This window comes from Ceratotherium simum, chromosome 18 (assembly GCF_057802395.1).
Source record: "Ceratotherium simum simum isolate JZ-2026a chromosome 18, ASM5780239v1, whole genome shotgun sequence".
Lineage (NCBI taxonomy): Eukaryota > Metazoa > Chordata > Mammalia > Perissodactyla > Rhinocerotidae > Ceratotherium > Ceratotherium simum.
In genome coordinates, this window is record NC_141917.1 from 41,997,165 (window position 1) to 42,020,882 (window position 23,718).

General features: G+C 40.6%; 2 protein-coding genes across 2 annotated transcripts in view; one reads left to right on the forward strand and one right to left on the reverse strand.

The window, feature by feature from the left end:
• The first annotated feature begins 6,884 nt into the window (after window positions 1-6,884).
• GZMA (granzyme A) lies at window positions 6,885-14,631 on the forward strand. The gene is made up of 5 exons (XM_087443041.1): window positions 6,885-7,003; window positions 10,125-10,263; window positions 11,761-11,902; window positions 12,098-12,367; window positions 14,402-14,631. The coding sequence occupies exons 1-5, from the start codon at window positions 6,910-6,912 to the stop codon at window positions 14,564-14,566; spliced, it is 810 nt and encodes a 269-aa protein (XP_087299167.1). The 5' UTR covers window positions 6,885-6,909; the 3' UTR covers window positions 14,567-14,631.
• A 2,242-nt stretch (window positions 14,632-16,873) lies between these two features.
• The window catches only part of CDC20B (cell division cycle 20B), a 57,151-nt gene continuing 50,306 nt past the window's right edge, over window positions 16,874-23,718 (reverse strand). Inside the window, exons 10-12 of the mRNA XM_004422812.3 lie at window positions 21,948-22,073; window positions 21,334-21,451; window positions 16,874-19,019 (exon numbers count right to left, since the gene is read on the reverse strand). Coding sequence (XP_004422869.1) covers window positions 18,919-19,019; window positions 21,334-21,451; window positions 21,948-22,073 — 345 coding nt within the window. The 3' untranslated portion in view covers window positions 16,874-18,918. The remainder of the gene's footprint in view (window positions 19,020-21,333; window positions 21,452-21,947; window positions 22,074-23,718) is intronic.

Consider the following 23,718-nt stretch of genomic DNA (forward strand, 5'->3'; position numbering starts at 1 on the left):
GAATTATATCTCAATTTTTAAAAAAGAGTTGTCTGTCTTCTGAGACTGAAGCTAGAAGCAGCAACTTTAAATGGGTGCACAGCCCTGACCAGAGCACCTTGCCCAAGGGGAGGAGTTGTGAAGGTGCCACCAAATAGACTTGAGAAGGAGCAGCTCATGAAGCGTCTCCAAAGGGCATCCTCGGAGACCGGGAAATAACTGAAGAAAGCTATTATTTAATCTAATCCTCTGTTGTCACCAATACGACTAAGGAAAGGGGACTTTACAGGAGGGACAGACCAGTTTCTGGAGAAGGATGGATAATGATGAATCATTTGTCAGCGTTTATTACGGCAAAGATTGTGCTGATTCTGGAGGCCTGATGTCAGTTCCTTTGATAGAGACATCAATAGATCAGAAAGGGGAAAGTCTTACAGGAAGGAACTATGACTTCAGATTCAGGGAGTGAAGCGAGTTATACATTCCTGTCTAACCAAGCAATCTTCTACCTGTAAGCTGATGTGCCTTGAGAGGAGAGAGGATGTGCCCTGAGCAAATAAAAAATGCCATTTGTTCTGTCAGATAATAGTGTCAGAAATCTGCTTCTCTTGTGGTAAGTCTGCTTTCTGTTTTAGTCATCAGTGTCCTCCAAGTGTGGGTGCATGCGTTAGGCCTCCAGAGCTTCAACAAAGAGCACGCTGCCACATCGAGTTTCAGGAGTCCCTGTCACCTGCTCAAGAACATCAGCTCCAGCGATTCTGCATCCCTCCCCACCCCCTCCCCATGGGTGTATAAACATGCTTCATCCTTTCCATCTTAAAAAGAAAAAAGAAAACAAGACTCCTTCTCCAGGCATTTCCCCATTTGTCTACTTTGCTTTACATCAAAACACCTCAGATGAGATGTCTATACTTCAGTCTCTCTCCTTCCATTCTCTCTTAAACTAAAATATGGCTTTTGCCCCACCCTACAGAAGTGGCTGTTGTCAATAGCTTCACCTCGTGAAACCCAATGGTCATCTTTGAGTCCCCCTTCACTTGCCTTCTCAGCAGTATTTGACACCATTGAGCTCTCCTTCCTGTCTGAAAGTGTGATTTACATCACACTTCACGTAGTTTCCAGCACACCACACTCTGCTGCACTCCCCCTACTTCACAGGTCCCTCCTCCTTGGTCCCTACTGCCGGTCACTCCTCTTCTTCACTTCTTCATGCTGGGGTGACCCACAGCTAAATCCTGGGACCTCTTCTCTTCCCCATCCTCACTCACTCCCTTTCCAATGGCATCTAGGCTCTATGACTCTATAGACAACTTGCCATCTACGTGCTGATAATTCCCAAATCTGTCTTTAGCTCAGACATCTCCCTAACTCCAGACTGCTTAGCCAGCCACCTCACTCTACAACTCTACTTGGATGTCTAGTACACGTCTCAAACCCAATCTGTCCACAGCAGACCTCTTATCTTCCCCTCAGAACCTGCTTCAACTCTAGATCTCCCCATTTTATCTCATGGCAACTCTATTCTCTCAGTAGCTCAGATCATAAATTCTGGAGTCTTTTTTGACTACTCTCTTTCTCTTACACTGCACATCCAATCCACAAGGGAATTCTACCTTCCCTGCCTTCTAAATATATCCAGAATCCAGCCACATCTCACCACCTCTGCTGCTACCACCTGGCTCCAGCCCACCATCCTCTCCGGCCTGAATCACTGCAATCACCTCCTAACCTTCCTACCTCCACCCTTGCCCCCGTTCAGCGTGTTCACCACACACAGCCAAAGTGATCCTGCTCAAATAGGTCAGATCACGTCGCTCTGCTCAAAGCCCTGCCATGCCTCCTTATTCCACTGAGGCTAAAGGGCTAAGTCCATACGGTGCCCCACAAGGCCCTCACAATTTTGTCTCCCAGTGTTTAGCTGACTTAATTTCCTTCTGTGCTTCCCTCGCTCACTTCTCTCCAACCACACTGGCCTTCCTGCTCTTCCTCAAACTCAGCAGGCACAGAACCCACATAGGGCTTTTGCACTGGCTTTTCTCTCTTCCTGGAAAGTCCGAAAAGTGAAATGGTAATAACGGCCCCTCCCAGGATTCTGAGGCCATGCAGGTGAGAGGGCCTTAGAAGGGACCTAATAAATGTCAGTTTTCCTTCTCCTTCCCTCTTTAAGTCTAAATTCCCTCTTCTATGAAACATGTAGAAATAGACATTTCTGTGTATCTAACTAGACAATTCCACATACTGAATGCCCGTAACATACAAGGCCCTCAGCCCTAAGCAATTTCCCCTCTAAGAACACTAAGACAACTTGTACAAAAGCAAACTCCACTTCCTCTAAGCAGAAACCCGGCTACAGAAGCAATTCATCTGCAGCCCTAATTGGAAGAATAAGAACAACAACGGGCCAGGCCAGAGGTTCTGACTCTCAGTCTGCCTCTAACTTGCCACAGGACTTTGAAGAAACCGTTCAAGCTCTCTGGGACCCGGTTTCCTCAAGCTGTCAATCAGCAGAGTGGACAAGAGCATCCTCCAGTTCTAGAAGTGTGTAAATAAAATATCCTGTAACAGAGGACTTTTCACAGACGTTTGGAACAAATCTGCACTTCTTACCACAGTGTACGAGGCCCTGCACGAGCTGGCTTCTCTCTGCCTCGCCCACTCCACTCCAGCCTTACAGACATTCTTGCCTCAGCTTGTCACACACACACACACCTGGCTCCACCTGTCCTCACACACATACTCACACTTACACACCATTCCCACCCCTACCAGGCACTCACACTGGCACACACTGTCACGTGCACACACTCATATATACTCACGCACACACACTCACTCACCAACAAACTAGGCTTTCTCAGTTTGGCTCCTTTTCTTTCTGCAGGTCTCAGCTTAAACATCAGCTGCTCAGAAAAACGTTTTCTATTACCCTCTCTAAAATAGACCCTCCCCTAATATTCCCCATTTTAGCACCCAATTTTCTTCCTTTATGATACTAACAACAATTTAAAATCATTTCATACGTTTATAAATGTCTTCCTTTGTAGATCCTATGCTCCATAATGACAACGATTAAATCTGTTTTATTCACCTTTGCTTCTTATCTCCAACATTTAGCATTGTGTCTGGACCTAATACACATTCAATAAATATTTGTGTAATTAATTAATTAATACAATTCCATGCATTTTCCCATAGTGGAGTCACTCCTCTACTTCCACAAAAAAAGCACAGCAAATTCAAAAACAAATGCATATAACAGCATGCGTTGCTCTTTTGGAAAATATCAATTCACTGATTTATGTAGATTTCCCAAATGTTGACACACTTCATTACATAGCATTTTTTACATCACTACCATCTCATCAGGAAAGGTCCTTAAGTGCTGGGAAGATGTCAAGCCTGTGATAGCAGACACAAGTGTTCCAAACATACTAATTTCCATTTGAAAGCTCTAATTTTATTATTAGCAACAAACATTGTCAGTCATTTTCTTTAAAGTGACAGGTTCACTTCATTCATATTTGAAAAAATGCCTACCAAATATCCGAGTCAGAATAATCATATTTTGTCTGTCAGCATTCTTTCAAACAGTTGCACTAGTGCTTTTCCTCAAGGCAGCCATTGTCCTTCAGTGTGCAGCCAAAGTGCAGCTTTATGCATACTTTGCATACTTTCCACATTACATAGAATATTAAAAAGACATTTACTACAGGATAAAGATGTGTCAAAATCGAAAAATTTTTTTACTGCTTCTACTGTTTCATCAAAGACATTCTTAAGTGAAATTGGCTATTTTTTTCTTTTTTCGTTTTTTTTTTTTTGAGAATGCCTGACAATGAAGAGTACAGTGACTACTAGCACAGTTTGGTGCTACCGAATTGATTTGTGCTAAGGCACCAGCAGTTTTACCCATCTTTGCTTTTGTGCTATCAGTAAAAGTGTCAACACACTGGTGAAGAGGCAAGCAACATCTTAGAGTATGATGAAAATAGTTTTGACATCATAGACCCCTGAAAGGGTCTCAGGAACACCCAGGACTCCACAAACCACACTTTGAGAACTACTGGCTTACGATATTGCAATGGCTCATTCATGGATGGAATAAATTAAATTATTTTTTCCCAAGAATGTAAAGAAGTGGCCTGTATACACAATTTTTTAAATTTATATTTCATAGTCAAAAGAATCCTGAAAAAGATTGTTGGAACAGAACAAAGTTAGTGGACACATATTTTTCAATTTCAAAACTTTCCACAAAGCTACAGTAATCAAGATAGTGTGGTGCTGGTATAAAGATAAACAACGTTATAGAACTGAGAGTCCAGAAATACACTCTAATATTCATGGCACATTGATTTTTGACAAGAGATCAAGACAATTCCATGGGAAAAGAATAGTCTTTTCAACAAAGCGTGCTGGGACAACTGAATAACCACATGCAAGAGAATGAAGTTGGACCCCTACCTCAAACCATACACAAAAATTAACTCAAACCACACAAAAAATTTAATTTAAGAAAATAGACCTAAATATAAGGACTAAAACTACAACACTCTTAGAAGAAAATGTAAGAGTAAATCTTTGTGATCTTGGCTTAGTCAGTGATTTCTTAGATGTACAAAGGTACAAGTAATAACAGAGTTTGGTAAGTTGGACTTCATTATAATTTAAAACTTTTGTGCTTCAAAAGACACCATCAAGAAAAATAAATGATAACCCAAAGACTAAGAGAAAATATTTGCAAATCATGTATCTTATAAGGGACTCATGTCCAGAACATGTAAAGAACACAACTCAATAATAAAGAGACAAATAACCCAATTAAAAAAGAGACAAAATATTTGAATAGATATTTCTCCAAAGAAGGTATACGAATGACTAGTAAGCACACGAAAAGAAGCTCAACATTATGAGTCATTAAGGAAATGCAAATCAAAACCACAACAAGATAGTACTTCACACCCACTAGAATAGTAATTATCAAAAATAAATAACAAGTATTGGCAATGATGTAGAAATATTAGAACCTTCATACATTGTTGATGGGAATGTAAAATGGTGCAGCCACTCTGGAAAACAGTTTAGAAGTTCCTCAAAATGTTAAACATAGAGTTACCATATGACTCAGTAATCCCACTTGTAGGTATATGCCCAAGAAAAATGAAAACATATGTCCATGCAAAAATTTGTACATAAATGTTCATAGCAGCATTATTCATAACAAACAAAAGTTGAAACAACACAAATGTCCATGAACTGATGAAGGGATAAACAAAATGTGGTATATCCCTATGATGGAATACTATTTGGCAATAAAATGGAATCAAATGTTGATAGATGCTACCATATGGATGAAAGTCAAAAGAGTTTTGCTAAGTGAAAGAAGTCAGACACAAAAGACCATATGTTATATATACCATTTATATGAACTGTCCAGAATAGGCAAATCTATAGAGACCAAAAGTGGATTAGTGGTTGTCTAGGGCAGGGGAGTCGGGGAAGGAGGGTAATGGGGAGTGATTGCTAATGGATGTGAGGCTTCTTTGGGAAATGATGAAAATGTTCTAGAATTAGTTATGGTGATGGTTGCACGACTTGTTAAATATACTAAAAACCATTGAATTCTACAGTCCAAATGGGTGAACTTTATGGTAGGTAAATTATATCTCACAAAGCTGTTAAAAGTCAACATGAAGAGGGTATGGCAACCACATTCACATAAAAAGGAACAGACTTGTCAATGTTTCCTTTAAGAAATTTTCAGTAGCTAAAGTCAATCAATATTTGATTTTTTTAAGTCTGCACTAAAATTACTCACCAAAACCAGAAGCTGGTATCCCACTGCTATTACTGAAAATGGCTAAACTTTGATGCACTGGTAATGTCTAGGAAAAGGAAACACGGGGGTCTCAGTGGGGCTGCCTTCTCTAAGATCATGTGATTTCTGAAAAAGTAACCACTGGGTCTGATGTTATCAGGGTGTTAACTCTGGGATGGTTGATTTAACACCAAATAAAGACTATATCCTCAGCTCAGAACAAGAGCAAAAGGCATTTCTAATAGAAAGCATACTGAATACTGTTCCAGCAGGGACTGAGGTTGATCCATCTTAGAGTGAGATGTTCCCCAATATTGGAACAAAATAGCTGTGTCTGACTCCCATTTTCCTTCTTTTGTTAAATCCAGAAAGAAGGAAGAAAGGAAGGGAGGGAGCAAGAGAGGAAGGAAGGAATGGGGGAGGGAGGAAGCAAAGAAGGAAAGGAAGGGGAAACTCAGACACACTTTCATATATCTAAAGTTGTAAAATCAAACAATCAGGGGAAGCACAATCAGAGGCTGGAAAGAGCCAACACCCTTTACTCCCCACCAGTCTCTGTCCCCACACCTGCCACAGACTCCAAACAGGAGCGTAATAAATTATCTGCCACAAAATGGGGAAGGAAAATCCAGGCAGGAGCTTACAAATACATAAGGATCCCTCCTGCATCTCCTCTTGCCCTTGGCCTATTAATCCTTACATAACCCAAAGAGATAACTAGAAAGAAATTTGGCTGGTGACCAATTTTTAAGACATTTTTTAAAGCTCTAATTTAAGTCTTAGAGCTTCCATTCATAGATACGGAAGACAATACTGCTGGTGATGAAAACTAGAATCCTCTGCTGAGACATTTTAGAGTCTCTTCTTGTGTCCCATGTCCTGATGGCAACAAGGTCGCCTTGCCCCCACCCGCCATGTAGAATTACAATCCTCTCCCTCCACAGTCCTAGCCAAGGACAGCGTGCCCACAGGTAACAGTGATTATTCACTCTTCTCACTTACTTAAGTTTCATTTCCTAATGCTCAACTTTGAAATTGGAAAGAAAGGAAACCACATCCTCTGTCCTCTCAGTATATAGACAGAGACGGTCACGAACTGAAAACAGATTTTCATGCTGATTGATGTGGGGACACCAGCCACAATGAGGAACTCCTTTCTGGCATCCTCTCTCTCGATTGTCACTTTTCTCCTGCTAATTCCTGAAGGTAAGACTGACTTTTGTCATTTCTATTATAATCATTAAGCAAAACAGAGCAGAGTTTCATTTTTGAACTTTTGGCAATATTAGCTAAGAGTATTAAGAGGAGATTTTTTTTCCCCCAAGCCTTAATATTCTTTCTTGGATTCTAAATATGTCTTCATTTTGGAAGGAAAAACATCCTTCTTTCTTTTTTACAATTTCTTCACAAAAGCTATAGAACCACCAGTGCTTATTGTTGCCAATTTGTAGCTTGAAAATTGCCGAAAAGGACAATGTAAAAACAAGCAAATAAACAAACAAAAAGCTCTTGAGTTAAAAAAATAAACGGTACCTTTCAGGAAAGGAATAGTGTTGCCTCAGCCTTTCTTGCTGCAGAAAATGCATAGATTGTTTTAAAGACAATTAAAACAAAGCTGACCTAGACACTCAAAACAAATCAGGAATGATTTGAATTTTTATCATTATTTCCCTAGGCTAGTGTGTCCTTGGGAATACATTAGGACATTGGGAATGTCCCCACATCGACTCTGTGGAAGTGCTGTAGTATTCTGCATTAAGCTAATTCTTTGGTATACCTTAGCACACCAACATGCTTAGTTGTGTGTGAGCTGCACACACATCAGTCTGAAATGCTGGAAAACTCATGGCATTATCACAAGAAGGGTAATAGCCCCTGGGTAGCTCTAGATTTTCCTTAAAAACCTTCTGGAAATGAGGACCATGCTGGGGCTGGGCTGAACTGCGCTGCCGAGTGTGGAGCAGCCATGCATTTTCCCCAGGGTCCATCAGCTTTTGGAGGTGGGAGTGGTGGGCAGGGGCTGATGCAACAACCTGTCCTACCAGAAATTCTCGAGGAAGTTCTCTGGTTTATCTTGCACCGAAAAATGAGAAGAAATTTTAAAAATAACAAGGTTACAGGACATTTGGGACAAAAGAGTAGGTATAGTAGAAACATAGTATACCACAAATATATGACTATGTTCAGGCATGTTAAATCCTCCACAAGAGTGAAAACGGGGCAGATAAAAACTCCAATCATATTTTTTTCTTCAAAGGAAAAAACAAAAGCAACTTGCTCTGCTCCTTTTTGTTTCCTGTGGTCAGAGAGAGCAATGTGGGCCCATAAAGCGAACAGACACGACAAAGCAAGACTTGATGCTCTGGACCCGTGGTTTCAACCCGCCTACACGTTAGAATAGTCTGGAGGGCTTTTAAACGACACTGATATCCCAGCCCCAGCCCCAGAGATGCTAATTTATTTTGATTCTGGGTGGGGACCAAGAATTGCTAGTTTTTAAAAGCTTCTCACTTACTCTAAACCCTACCCCCAACTCTTCTAGGAGTGGTTGGTCACAGATGTGGACTTTTTTCCCAGGTAGTATATGTGCTCACCTAACAAGGACTCTGAAAAAGGGAGTATTCTACTGAGTTTATGATTTCTGAAGCCCAGAAGGTCCAAAAATGCACCCTTGGAATCCATCTACACATGATAGACCCCAGGAAAAATTGAGATGTGTTTGAAGTTCTCTCGGTTTCTCTAGTCCCTTATCCTTTTACTTCTAGAGCCTAGAATTTCCCTTCCCAACTCCCTTCTGGAAATTAGAGCCCTTATGGTCACTCTCTTCCCCTTCCCCTCACTCTCATCATTTACACCTTACTGTGAATTTTGCAATGAGTTAGCTTTAATAATGGAGTTACAGGCATTGTGCTCTATTTAAGGGACCATGAGTCTCAGCCAATGGTCAGGAGAAATATTTTAAGAGAATCCAAGAATATCTAGTGTAGGAAGGTGGAGAGCTGAGAGTACATCACAAAGGCAAAAGATCCTCTCAACCAACACGGATGGCTTGCCTGGTGTTTGGGTCTCACTGTTCCTAGTAATGAATCCAAGCTCCTGGTCTATCATCAAGGAAATTTGACTAAGGCAGAGTTCTCTCCTTACAACATCTTCTCGCCTCCCTTCCCCTACTTCATTGGAAAAGGGCTTAGATTAAACCATGTAGTTTGATCTGGAGATTGAAGAGAAGCCTCACGTGCAATAGACATTATTCTCTCACCTTATGAATGAGGAGAGGGCAAATTTCAATAAACAGAAGTTTCACAATGACCAAAGAACTCACGAGTAGGGTCACAGCTAAAAGGTGTTAATATCAGTTTGTAAGTTATGTGGTTTTGCAAGGGCTTGCGGTGAAAAGGGCAGTTCTCAGGCTTCTAAAAACTACTCTGCTTCACCAGATTAATACTCAGCCAGAAAGAGGGAGGTGTGGGAGGGCGCTCAAGGTTGTCATCATCACTAGCATCTCCTGTAGCAACTGTTACTGGTGTAGACTGTTGGAGTGGGGAGAATCCCCTTTCTTCCTTTCTTGTGTTCTTTTGGCTGGACTGATAGTAAAACTGACACAAGACCAGATTAACAGGAGAAAAACCCAGTTTAATATGTACATATTGGTGACCATAAAGAAATGATGCTCAGAGAGTGAACAAAACAGGGAGTACATATATCTTTTACACAAAGAAACATAAATTGTGAAAAATTGACAGGACAAAGAAACTCAAGTTTGGGGTACATAATTTGTGAGGAATTTAAGCAGAGTGTAGGCCTGAGGTAGTAAATTAGCAAGGTTTATTTACACAGGCTTCTCGGCCTTGAATCCCCTACCTTTCACATGGGAGATTTATTTCCTGCTTTCAGGGAAAATAAGAGACAGGAAGGTCAGAAAGCCCTTTTTGCTTTTTGAGTAACTTTAACTCAAAATAGTCAATATGCCATTGTGGAACACCTTGAGGTGGCCTGTCCTGGGCCACAACAAGACCAATGCACAGCTGTCTGCCCTTTGCAAGCCCAAGGCCTGAGGTCTGTGGTTGTGACAGATTCCCATCCAATTAACCCCTGGAACCACCAAGGGCATGGCTTCTCTGGGTGAAAGAGTAGGACCCTCTCAGAAAGTCCAACAGGAATGGGATTTACATTCAGATATCTGAACATCTATATGGGGGGCGGGAAGGATGTTCTCATCTATGCTTCCTCTCCCAACAGGAAAAGCATGTCTGGTCTTAGAAACACGGTTTCAGGTAGAGGTCTGTGGGGTGGGCACTGATGTGATTTGCCTTTTTCTTTTTAACAGATTTCTGTGTAAAAATTATTGGAGGAAATGAAGTGACCCCTCATTCAAGACCCTACATGGTGCTACTTAAAGGAAAAAACATCTGTGCTGGGGCTTTGATTGCAAAAGACTGGGTATTGACTGCAGCTCACTGTGGCCTGTGAGTGCTTGGGTTTTAAAAAATATTTATGGAGATATTCTAATTTGGGCAAATATTAAGAAAAAGAGTAAATCCCACTAAAGCCATGGGAGACTCATGTGTAGCTTCACATTACATACTTAAGTTTCTGGAAACTTGCTTTATTTACCCCAACAGGGAGTTTAGCCCAGACTTGACCCCAAAGAATCAGACCAACGGGGAAGCAGCATCCACAAGTTCTGTCTGTAGGTCTCCTGTAGAGCCACTGGGTCCAGGTGCTGCAAGGTTTTGCTTCCGGTCTTGATTTCATGACTGGGTAGAATTAGCCACAGTGTAGGAGGGTAAAGCTTTCAGCATCCCCTCAGAGGCCTGAGCACAACTCTCAAGTAGAGAAAGCTTGTTTCCACTGCCTTCCTATTTCCCTTAGTGAACTCCTCTTAACACCTTCAAGCATCTGTTAACCTCCATCAAACACCACCTTCAAACCTCTTCCAGGCCTGGTCTTTTCTCTACTCCCTAAATCAAGCCTCTAAACTTGGGCTGTCCAGTACAATGGCCACTATCATATTGGCTACATAAATTTACATGAGGCTTTATAGATTTAAATTAATTAAAGTTAAATAAAATTACAAATTTAGTTCCTCCATTGCACTAGCCACATTTTAAGTCCTCAGTAGCCACATGTGGCGAATGGCTACCATATTGGACAGTGCTGATATATAGAACATTTCATCATCAAAGTATGCTCTACTGAAAGCACTGTTCTAATGTCTTAAGTGAGATTAACAGCAGCTGGTGTAATGGAAAAACAGCAGTGTGACTATCTGGTTGGTGTAGTTTATACTAGGTTGTGAATGATAATAGCCTTAATCGTTAATACATCAGAGAGTATTTTGATTTTATTAACCAAAATGAACCTTTAGCATAGAATAAGAAGACAAAAAAATCCTGGGCCCCCCTTCAGACCAACATTCCCCCAATATACACACACTCAATGTCATTCAAATAAGGTCTTCCACTAGGCAGTCTATTTCTGATAGTTTTCCCAAGTAAGATGTTTATTTTATCTTACAAAGATCACTTCAGTGCACTACTCTATAACTATCTAGTGCCTTTTGTTTCTCTCTAGACTATTATAGAGAGCTTTATTTTCCAGTAATCTGCAGACTGATTCTCTATCACGGCTAAAGGAGGGTTGGGGGGTGCAGAACTAAAACCCCAATAGAGATCTCAAGACTTGGCTTAGCTGCCATGGAATTCTCTTATGATTTGTTTCCAAAGAACCTAGTTTAGCTTGTTATAAATAAGCTGGTGATGATCATGATAATGATGATAAATTAATAAACGTATTACTTTTTATTCTTTAAAGTACACATTTTTTTTTCTTTCTGAGCCACAAACAAGTATTTCCACAACAAGCATATTGATAAATGGGACAATGAAACTGATCAGCACATTATACGCTCAGCTCCTGATTTGAAGAGTAATCCCAGTTAATAATGTTGTGTCTGTTTTCAGGGAGAGAAAGTCCAAAGTCATTCTTGGGGCTCACTCAATGGATGAGAATGAGCGAGAAAAACAGATCATTGTCATTAAAAAAGAGTTTCCCCATCCGTGCTATGACGAGGACACACATGAGCATGACCTTAAACTTCTACAGGTATGTGCCTTTGATTGACTTTGATAGAATCTCCTACAATCTGGCCACCTACATGGAAACCTTTCCTCGGGGCCCCTGTAGCTACAGACTATAGCTATACAAGGGGATCTCTGAGGGTTGGGCTAGACTTTAAGTAAAAATGTGAATATTTTAATTATCTCATTCTGTTAACTCTTTATGCTTGTTTTCCAACAGCTGAACAAAAAAGCAGCAATTAATGAAAACGTAAATATCCTTCCTCTCCCTAAAAATGGGGATGATGTGAAACCAGGAACCGCGTGTCGAGTTGCAGGGTGGGGGCAGTTTCGCAATCAGTCACCTCCATCTGATACTCTGAGAGAAGTCAATGTCACCATCATAGACAGAAAGATCTGCAATGATCCAAAGCACTATAATTATAATCCCGTGATTGGATTGAATATGATTTGTGCCGGAAACCTCCGAGGTGGAAAAGACTCGTGCAATGTAAGTAGAATAAGATCCCACATTTTAGCTGTTGGATTAAGTCATACGGATATGGCAAACATAATATCATGCTTAGTCTTGTCATGGTGTTGGCTTCTAAAGAGTCCTGGTGCTTTTCGAACAAAGTTTGATAAACTCAGTTAAATAAATTAACGTTCTCAGCTCACGTGAGTTGTTCATCAAAAACAAGTTCATTGCTAGGGCATGGGATGACCTGCTACATCTTCTTGGTTTTGTATCAAAAATCACTGAGAAGCAATGTTTTTTTGTCTCATTTGTCATATTAACATACGTAGATCTAAACTTATAAACACGTAACACTCAGGAGAGCTGAAGTCAGGGTTCCCCAGGGCCTTCAGTACCCATTTCCTCATCTCGGCACCCGCCAAAACGTCCTCTGCCAGTTAACCAGGCAAGTCTGAAATTCCTATAATTCCCAAGCCTGACTGAGGATCTTAGGTTAGATCCCCAGGGCTTCCTAGAGACAAACTCAATCCCCAGGAAATAACTTGCAAGCCTGACTCATACCAGAGAATGTGTAAGCCTCCATACTGGAGTCCCTGGAGAAAGGATGTGACAGGGCCCTGCTTAAAGATAGAAATAGAAGAAACATTTCACCAATTTTTAAGCTCCGAGTACTGGCTTGTCATTTCTCACCTTTCCCAAAGACTCTATAGAGTCTCATCTTAAGGAAAGGAGTGTGCAGTATGGATGGTTTGGGAGTTATCAGACACTGAGAGATCCAGAGGTCTCTGCCCTTTCCAGGTGCTTGTCTAACATCTGCAGATCTGAATGGCTTGCCTCCAAGACCAAGGCTAGGCAAATCCCAGGAAAAGATGGCATTTGTCTTCAACACGCTTCCACTTTCTCTCCTTGCCCTCCCTCACCCCCCCGCCTCATCCATCAGTCCTGGCATCCAGGAACCCAGAGCCCACATGCTTTTGGAACCCACATGCAACATCCTGAAGCCACAACAGCTTCCCAAGACGACTGTCCCCCTCCCACCAGCCACCCTCTATCATCAAAGCTTACCAATACTTTTCCCATTCTCTCAATGTCCAAGACTGCTTGGAATTGGCTGTTGATGAATTAAACCTAAAGGACTAATTCTGAAATTTTCAGGCACTATGTTAGGCAAAAGAAATATACCCATCCAGGGAGGACCCCAGCTTCTCACGTGGTTCCTTACTTCATACACTCATAAGGCCAATTTTTGCCCGGAAAGGGAAGATCATTGGTGCCTTCGCATTGCTGGATGGAGTTGGGCCCTCAGAGCCTTGCATTGCAGAGCTCTGTGTACATGCCTCAAAGGCCCTCCATCTAGCATCGCCAGTCTTCCCTAAAGCTATAGCAGTGAAATGGCCAATCCAGACTCTAGACCTCCAACACCTTAACATATGCTGATTCTAGAGTTCCATGAGAGTACACAAGGTCATACATTGGGTGCACGGTCAGGAACAATAAAGCAGCAACTTACAGCTAACTGAAGCTCTCTGCTATGCAATCAGTTAGCTCTGAGTGTAATCACTGATTTCCAGGAGCTTCCATCTAGCATCAGATGCTCAAAGGGGACTGGGGAAGCAGTTTCTGTCTAGTTGAGAGGATGAAGGGAAAGGTTGCTTTGGTTTTGTTTCTTTGGGAAGACAATTATCTGCTGGAAGAACCAGAAAACATGGTTTTTACTCTTTGCCTCAGTGTCCCATCTGCATTTGACTATTTTATCCCTTGAGTTATTAAGCATTTTGAGAAAATGACAAACAAGAGGGTTTCCTTTTTAAAGCAGAGAATCGGTTTCAAAATTAGTAGGTAACATAATCAGTAACACAAGTTTCGTTTCAATTTTCACTGGTTCATAAATAAATCAAATAAGCCAATGTAAAAATATTAAGACACTCTCAAACATTTTGGTTTTTCAAGTGCTAATTTTCAATTAAGTCAAGGTTGATCTTAATTCCACATTAAATGAAATTTCTTCCATTCTGCTAGAGGTCGTGTCCAATGCTAATCCTCACCACTCCTCTTGTTTTCCTCCAGGGAGATTCTGGAAGCCCTCTGATATGTGAGGGAACTTTCAGAGGTGTCACTGCCTTTGGCCTTCCAGGGAAATGCGGAGACCCTCGAGGACCTGGCGTCTATAGTCTTCTCTCAAAGAAACACCTCAACTGGATAAATAAGACTATGAAGGGGAAGTTTAGATAATTGCATTTCATTTCATTTGCTGTCACTTCTTAATCTTGTCATGAATAAAATCACTTTATATGAGTGTTCCCGTTTCTCTCCTACAACTTTAGTGGCAGATCTCCACCGGCAAAGTGAGGCAGAGTAATATAGTGCCCTCATGGATGATGCAAAGGAGAGATTAGGGGACCAATGTCACCAGTGTCATCCATGTGTCAAGTGACGTGCAAATTTTACTTGAATTATTCACTCCACTCTCTCAATGGGACCCAGCAGGAGTGACACTAAGGTCAGTGGAGAGCTCAGCAATTCTGCAGGAAACAGAAACAGCCAGTCTGGAGCATTTGGGTTGAAAGGAAATGAGTTTGCCCTTCAAAGGCCATTGTTCCACATGGACACCTGCTATTCAGATTTATATGCGAGAATCTGAGTTTATGGGAGAAATAGAAACAGGAAATGCCTTAGAGTATTTTCCAAAGGCAGATGAGAAATAAAAATTAAAATTCTAGGGAATATAAATGAAGAATTTGGCCAGCTAAGAAAAGTATGCAACAGAAAGTCAGCCTCCTTTCTCAGTAGTTTGCATTTAAGCCTTGGATTATCTAGGTGATTTCTTGGTTCTCCTTCTCCCTAAGCCTGGGTAAGTCCAATCAACATGGTAGCTACAGTGGCTGCCACCCCATAGTAGGGAGTGAGTGTTGAATTGTGGCCAGAAAGTTTCCTTTGGAAAAAAGCCCCATGGTGTTTATTCAGTACATTCAACTTAGTGGGGAGTCATCAGCCCAGCAGCCACTTCAAGTTGTGATCATGTGAACAGATTCCTTTGACTTCCACCAGTTCCTTTAAGAATATAAATTGTGTGTGTGTGTGTGTATACCACACACACTACGTATATGTAAACCAAGAACATACAACAACACTAAAAGACAGTCTCTTAAAATAAAGGAAGGAACATAGCCTAAAGACTGACCAAAATACTAGTATATTGGATTTCAACCACGGCTCACCAGGCTATTTAAAATTACCAATGCCCTGGCCTCGCCTCTAGAAATTTTTATTTAATTGGTATTCAGTGGGACCTAGGACATAGTATTCTTTACATAAGTAGGCCAATGATTCTAATATGCAGCCAGGAATGAGAACCTCTATACTAGAAAGTGAGGCCTGGTGCTACTATCTAAAAGAGAGGATCTAAGAATGTCACTAGGATGATACTTTACATACCCCCTATAATCCCAAATTCCTAGTTAGGATTTTAACAGCAACAAGAGGATGTAATATTCTCTATTGGCAACACGTATCACAAATTTGAAGTCCACTTATAAAGTAGTTGTACGGAACTCTTGTTCTTTGCTGGTGGAAGTGTAAATTGGTACAACTTCTTAGGAAAATTGGCAGTTTCTATTTATTTACTTATTTATTTATTTATTTATTGTGAGGAAGATCAGCCCTGAGCTAACATCCATGCTAATCCTCCTCTTTTTGCTGAGGAAGACCAGCTCTGAGCTAACATCTATTGCCAATCCTCCTCCTTTTTTTTTTTCTCCCCAAAGCCCCAGTAGATAGTTGTATGTCATAGTTGCACATCCTTCTAGTTGCTATACATGGGACGCGGCCTCCACATGGCCGGAGAAGTGGTGCATCGGTGCACGCCCGGGGTCCGAACCCGGGCCGCCAGCAGCGGAGCGCGCGCACTTAACCACTAAGCCACGGGGCCGGCCCTGGCAGTGTCTATTAAAGCTGAATGTACACATATCCTATGACCTAACAATTCCACTCCTGGGTATATATCAAACAGAAATGAGTGCTTTTTTCCACCAAAGATGTGTTCAAGAATGTGCATAGGAGCTTTATTCTTAAAAGTCAAAATTGAAAATAAATCAAATATCCATCCACAATAAAATGGATAAACAATTGTTCTACATTTATACAGTGGAATATTACACAGCGCTGTAAAAGAACAAACTACAATTGTATGCAACAACATAAATTAATCTCACAAACTTAATGTTCAGGGAAAGAAGCCAGACAAAGAAAGAATATTTACCATATGATTCCATTTATCTGAAGGTTGGCATAAGGTGAAACTAATCCGAGGTGACAGAGGTCAGAATAATTGAGGGGTGTTAACTGGGAGTGGGCACAAGGAAGTCTTTTAGGGTACAGAAATGTTCGTATTTTAATCTGGATGGTGGTTACCCAGTTATCTATTCATAAATTAAAAACTCATCAAGCTATTCACTTAAGACTTATGTGCTTTACTATATGTGAATTATTACTCAAAAATTTTAAAAGACAAAATTAAAAAATCAATTGTAACAAAGGCTTCTGTTTTATGTACTATCTATAAGTTCACTTTTTTTCTTTACTAAAACCATATCCCAGACTTCCCACCAAAACAAATAGCAGGTAAAAGATATATTGCTATTTTTCTTAAATGAAAACCCCTTGTTTACACACCAGTATTAATTGACAGAAGTGACATTTGGTCTAGACTTAGTGTCATGAGACTGTTAAGACAGAATGACCCAGATCAGAATGATGGGGGACACTGGAAATGGTCATTTTGCTCATTTCCCTGCTAAACATTTTCTTATAGTTTATACCTGACTAATTAAAAAGAAGATGAAATTAAAACCATTAGCTTAAAGAAGAAGAGTGTGTATTGCAGAAAAGTATCACATTTGTAGCTTTTGGTGACCTAAAATTTTCTAAGGCAAGAATTACTAGCACTACCAAGCAGATTTTCTGAGTTAAAAAACAGAGAAAATAAAAGAAAATATTGGCAAGTTAACACTAATTTGACAGGAGAGTCCTACCCTAACTCCCCTTGTATATACGATTCCACTTTCAATTATCAAGGCTTTTGTTTTGTTTCATGGGGTTTTTTTTGGTGGGGGGAAGGGGGTTAAAGGGGTGTGTATGTATTGGTAAAAAACATTTTATGACAAAAGCAAACAAATCAATCAATATTTGTTATCTGACACGGCAAAACATTCCAAGGAGCACTAAAAAGTATAACATATGCTCCCTCAGCTCCTCAATTTAACTGTCCAGGGAAGAAATAAGCATCTCAGAACTAAAATAACCAAAGATTCACATAGCAATAAAAGATTTTAAAAATAACTAGGATAGTATATTAATATCAAATAGGTGACACAGACTGATGCCAAGCGTTTGAACCCAGGTAACAGCATTTCAACACACTTCCTGGAGAGGTTAGGACTTATGCAGATGAGCAAAGGAAAGGAAGAGAGGAACAGGGACTCCAGACTAGAAGAAAAGCTCCAACAAAGGCTCCAAAGCAGGAAATCACAAGACTTAGCCCAGGGGAGATGTAGGAGATAGGTGGGAATTAACAATAAAACGGTAGAACAGCGAACTGATCAAGTTTGAAGAAAGCTTAGCAATTATCAAATCCGAATTCTTATTCTTGCAAATGTTGTGACACACCCAAGGTCACTCAGTCAGTTTATGGCAGAGCTGAGGCAAGAACAGCCCCCTAACTTCAGGTTCTGGGCTCAGGACTCCGAGTTGAGGCTAAGGGGTTTAGGCAATAGGGAGCCATTGAGAGTTTATGAGCAGGGTACTGACAGGATCAGCACAGTGCTTTTGGAAATTTAACCTAACAGTGATGTGAGACCCATGAAGACTAAAGACAGGAAAACCAGTTAGAAGACAATTATAACAGACTGGTCATCAGGTATTCAAGACATGACAGGATGAACAAAAGAAAAGAGAACCGGGGTAAGCATGGAGCAGAGTAATCAGGAGGCTCCCTGAGTGACTGGATGACCAGGATAAGGATGAGACCGTGAAGAGGGAAAAGGGAGTCCTACAGAGGAGTTCATTTTGACAGGAAATAATACGGATGCTTAGCATACCGCCCAGCATTTAGTACGATTTTAGTCAATATATTTCAAGTGAATGAGTTGTGTTTTTAAAGTACTGAGTTTGAGCTAAAGACAGGAAAGGATCTCAAGCAGGAAATATCCAGAGGCAGACAGAAATGGGAGGCTGGAGCTTGGGAGAAAAGTCAAGTGGGAAAGAAGTACTTAGAAATCTATGCTACAGATATTGTTCTGACTATACCGGTGGAAATGCATCTCTAACAAGGAAGATAGAGAAGAAAAAGGAAGAGGAGGAAAGGAGAGAGAGAAGAATGGAGGGTCAAAGACAACGTCTGGGAAATGCAATGGGAGGAAGCAGAGCAAATAAAGTAACCTGAGAAAGAAGGTCGGGAGGACAGGAATCCACATGGGGAAAAGCACTTCATCTTGCTTGACCCTCACAACAACTCCCTGGAGAAGGCAAGGCCAGTACCATTATTCCTACTTAGAAATGAGGAAACTGAAGCTTAGAGGGGAGAGCAGCTAGCAGCAATTCCATACACGGGCTGTGCCATCAGCTGCAGCAGAAAACACTCGGGTCTGGTCCGGACTCAAAGCCAAGTGCAGCACTCTGCCTCTGTGGCCTGTGGGAATAAGGAAGGACAACTCAAGTTCCACATTACAAGGGCTGTTGCTGAGGACTGGGAAGCAACCTAAGGTGGCACCAGGAGTCCCATCCCAGGATAAAGGGCCACCTTCAGAGCTGGCGCTCCTACTACGCCTTCACTGTGGTCACACCAGTCAGGGCTGACTCTGGGCAACATCCTAATGTGGCTGAGGTTTTGCTTCAGGGCTCTTCCCCTTGTGTTAGTCTCTAAGACTGCCATAACAAACTAGTGGCTTAAAATAACTAAAATTTATCCTCCTCCATTTTTTTTCCATTCTATACTATTCTATTTCATTTTGTTAATGCTGAACTTGACTCATTACATCCATAATCCAATGGACTCCAACCCCCAATTTGAAAGACCCTGATTCATCTCTCAGTCACCAGGGTATAGGTCAAGGCAGCTGTCCTTGACCCACAATGGAAACACCGACTCACAGTGGAAACACACGGAAGTTAATACCTTAGCAGTCCCGTGCCATACGGCAATGCTCCCTGAGGTGTGTTCATGCAACAAGTACCTCAAGATGCTCCCCTACAAAAGATTCCCAAATATGTTTGAGAAACACTGAGTGCTCTAACCTCGTCTTGGAGATTCACAATATGCATAATATATCAAAGGTTTTGAGACATCCTTAGGAAAGAAAAATCGTTCCTATTAACCCAGAATTTCCAAACTTATCTGACCACATGACATGTGTTTGTATAACAACCGTCCTACTAAACACCTTAGGGAAATATTGCACATATATTTTGGCTAGAGATAGGCTAGAGATGAAAATTAGTGTCTAAGAGCTCAAAAGTAACTGCATCTTCTCCAACCATAATATTTTAAGAGAAGGAGAAAAGGTTAAATGTACTCTTTGGAATTCCGTCTAGTATGAATGAAAAAAATTCACAAGACATTAAAACTAAAGAACTAGAGATCTCTGTAAAGGCCAGAGAAACAAGGAAACGCACTTAAGTTCAACCTTTATTCCAAGCAAGAGCAAATTGATTGAGTATCTATCAGATGCCCCCGCCTAGCTGAAGGGTCTACCTACCTGCTGGAATTATAATTTTGTAAAGAACTGGGTTTAAGGCTTGATTTAAAAAATTTCTCTACTCATAAAAGGTCTAGTGAATTGCATGTCTTATGATTAAAAATATGCAAAGGATCAAATCACGCTCCTCCAGTACTCATGCCTGGCCATTGAAGCGGCTCTGTCAAGAGCTGCCTATATTTCTATTTACCAAGTCACTCGGTGTAACAGCTTAAGGATGTAAAGGTCGGTCTGAAGCTAACCAGAGGTCCAGCTAGGCTGACCAGCAGAAGCAGGAAGTCTTTCTGTTAAGGGTGCTTTGTCGTTGCCAAATAACATTCTCAGAATCTCCAAAGAGAGTCATGGCATTATCACTACCTAACATTGCATATATTTGGTTTTTTGTCTGTTTCTTCCCATAAAAGTGTAGGAAGCTCCATTAAAGCAAGGATATTATCTGACTTGTTCACCTGGATATCCCCAACACCCCAAACAGTGCTTGGCACATAGTAGATGCTTAATAAATGTTGAATAAATAAACTCCAGGGATTGACCAGGAGACAAGCCGAGTGGAAAGAGGAAGAAGATAGGACATATACTCAGAGGTCTTCAAGAGATGGATGCCCACGCTGTTCCTTCATCAACCATAACCTCCTATTTCCCAGGGCTGGGTAGAAGGAAATACCTACTCACTCCTATACCCCTTTAACATTCCAGATGGCACCCAAGAGGATTTAAGACTCTTGAGGACAAGGCCTGAGTCTTGTTCCCCATCTTGGGGGATTGCTCTCAAGAAATACCCAGTAAATGTTTATAGAACTGCACTGAGAAGAACAGTTGTTAGCCTTGAAAGGGTAGAGGCTCACCAGACCTCATGATCTTTAGTGGCCTCCCCACAGAGAACAATGTCTCACCCTCGCCATATTTCCCTACTTCCCACACATTCCAGCACTGCTGGGTCTTCTTCAAAATAAGGAAAGATGAGTTATTATGATAACTCCAGAGGTCAAAAACTCCCCATGATCATCCCCGCATCATCCACACATGAATGCAAGGAGAAGACATGACAATTGTAAGTGACGAACAATCTTAGTCAAATTCAGAAACACTCATCTATACACGCCCTGAGGTGTGTTGGGTGTAGGCCTTTTTCCTCTGACGAAATATATACTTCAAAGAACCAGAAGGAGAAAATCTTTCATTCGGGGCTTTTCCCACCAATGACAGCTCACTTAGCTATAGGTACATTTTACTCACCTATTTACTTACCAAAAAATCCACCCGACCTAGCCAGAGCAGGACAGGCCCACACAGTCACATCATTCTCAGGAGTACCTTGGCCAGTTGCAATCTCTCTTGTCTTAGGTAGCCAGATTAGGGAACAAATCTGTAATAATGACCAAAAAAATAAAGAATTATGGCAATTTCTGATTTATTATGAATGTATGTCAAACTGATTCTAGGCAGTATGCGCTTCCACAGCCATCCTCCAGTCCACAGCTGGGGTTAGGGTGTCAGAGGAATTACACTAGCTCTAGGAAAGTTTATCCCAAGGCAACAAAGGACTATATATACAAGTAGGCTCAATGAATCTATGAATTTAAGTGGACTATGATCATTGTCCAGCAATAGTTGGACTGCTCTCAAGTTTCACAGTCAAAGAAGTGCTGAGAAAGAAGAGAAATGTGAAAAAAAAAAAAGACAAATTAAATTAACTTTTGACTCACAGCTGAAGGTTTTACAAAAAAAACTCTCAAGAACTGAAATCCCTATGGACTCCACAGGTACAGAGAGATGTGTCTGGGTCCTACGCTCTATCATAAATTATTTCCACAGGATTCTAGAAGATCAGAATGAAGGTGAATTCCACAGGACACATTTACCTGTGAGTTTGTGCTTGGGGTCTGGATGCTCTGCCCAGTATTTATGTCCAAGATGTGTAAGCGTCCATCCTTCATTCCTCCTCCAACAGCAAGGACTGCAGACTGCCAGGGACACCAATCCATGGCCTATAAAGTTCCAAATAATCACACAGGCAAGTCAGCCTTGGAGAAGGTGAACTTGTGAACGTGATGAATTGACGTAAGCAGAAGTTCCAGAGGTCTGCCCCCCTCACAGCTCTCCTGGACATCTCTGATCGAAAGGCAGGAGCAATTGCACTCTCCAGAAATTACTTCTCAAGGACTAGACATCACCTATTAGATGCCTTCCTCAACTTTTGATAACAATTGCGAATATTTTAACAATTCTCAATAACAATTGTGAATATAGAAAAATCACACAATAATACGCTTGTAAAACTACACTGAAGACCTCCTATGGGGCAAAATCTGTTGCTAGAGTAGTTGACGTGTGCCCCTAGAATCTGGTTACAAAATGCAGCCTTTCTCTCGTTTGTCTACCTGTGTCTTTTGGTTCTAGGTCAGAGAAGAGACTAAAAGACAAAAGAGAGCTAGACATGATTGCTCGCAACTCAAAAAATTCCACGCATTTCAACCCCTAATACAATTCAGAAAATAAAATTGCCTTTTGCTTATTTATTTATAAATTATTATAGTTAATTATGAAAATAGGATTTAATATTGCACATTTATATTGATAATTGAAATGACTAATAATAATAATTTTAAAGAACATTTTAACAAACACTTCAGTTATATTTTTCTGTGTATCCTTATCAATCATCCTGGTAACTATTCTCATTTTTGCATATTATCTTCTATATGTAAAAATGTTTTTAAAGTATTAAACATAATGTATGTGCTATTTTATTTTTCTGTTGTTTTCACTTACTATATAAAAAGTTTTTCATCTTGAACATGTTTTTCACAATTACAATTTTTAATAATCCCATAATATTCTATCATATTATTGTACTCTAATTTGTGTTGTAATTCTGGACTCAGGTTGATTTTTTATCTTATTTTGGTTTGGTTTGCATTGGGTTGGGTTGAGGTTTTTGGAGAGGAGTGGATTTTTTCGTTGTTGTTTTTTATGTGTTTTGTTTTAATTGTTTGTGGGGGGGTCGCATTTCTTTTTTTTTTCCTATCTTTTTTTTTTGAGGTAACATTGGTTTATAACATTATATAAATTTCAGGTGTACATCATTATATTTCTGTTTCTGTGTAGACCACATCATGTTCACCACCCAAGACTAATTACCATCCGTCACTGTACACACGTGCCCTATCACCCCTTTTGCCCTCTTCCCTCCCCAATCCCCTCTGGTAACCACCAATCTAATCTCTGTATCTATGTGTGTGTTTGTTTTTGTTGTTATTTTTATCTTCCACTTCTGAGTGAAATCATATGTTATTTGACTTTCTCCATCTATTTCACTTAGCATAATACCTTCATCCATGCTGCCCATCTATGTTGTTGCAAACAGCAAGATTTCATCCTTTTTATGGCTGAGTAGTATTCCGTTGTATATATATATACCACATCTTCTTTATCCATTCATCCACTAATGGGCACTTAGGTTGTTTCCAAGTCTTGGCTATTGTGAATAATGCTGCAATGAACATAGGGATGCATATATCTTTTCACATCTGTGTTTTCACATTCTTTGGATAAATATCCAGAAGTGGAATAGCTGGATCATACGGTATTTCTATTCTTAACTTTTTTCAGAAATCTCCATACTGTTTTCCA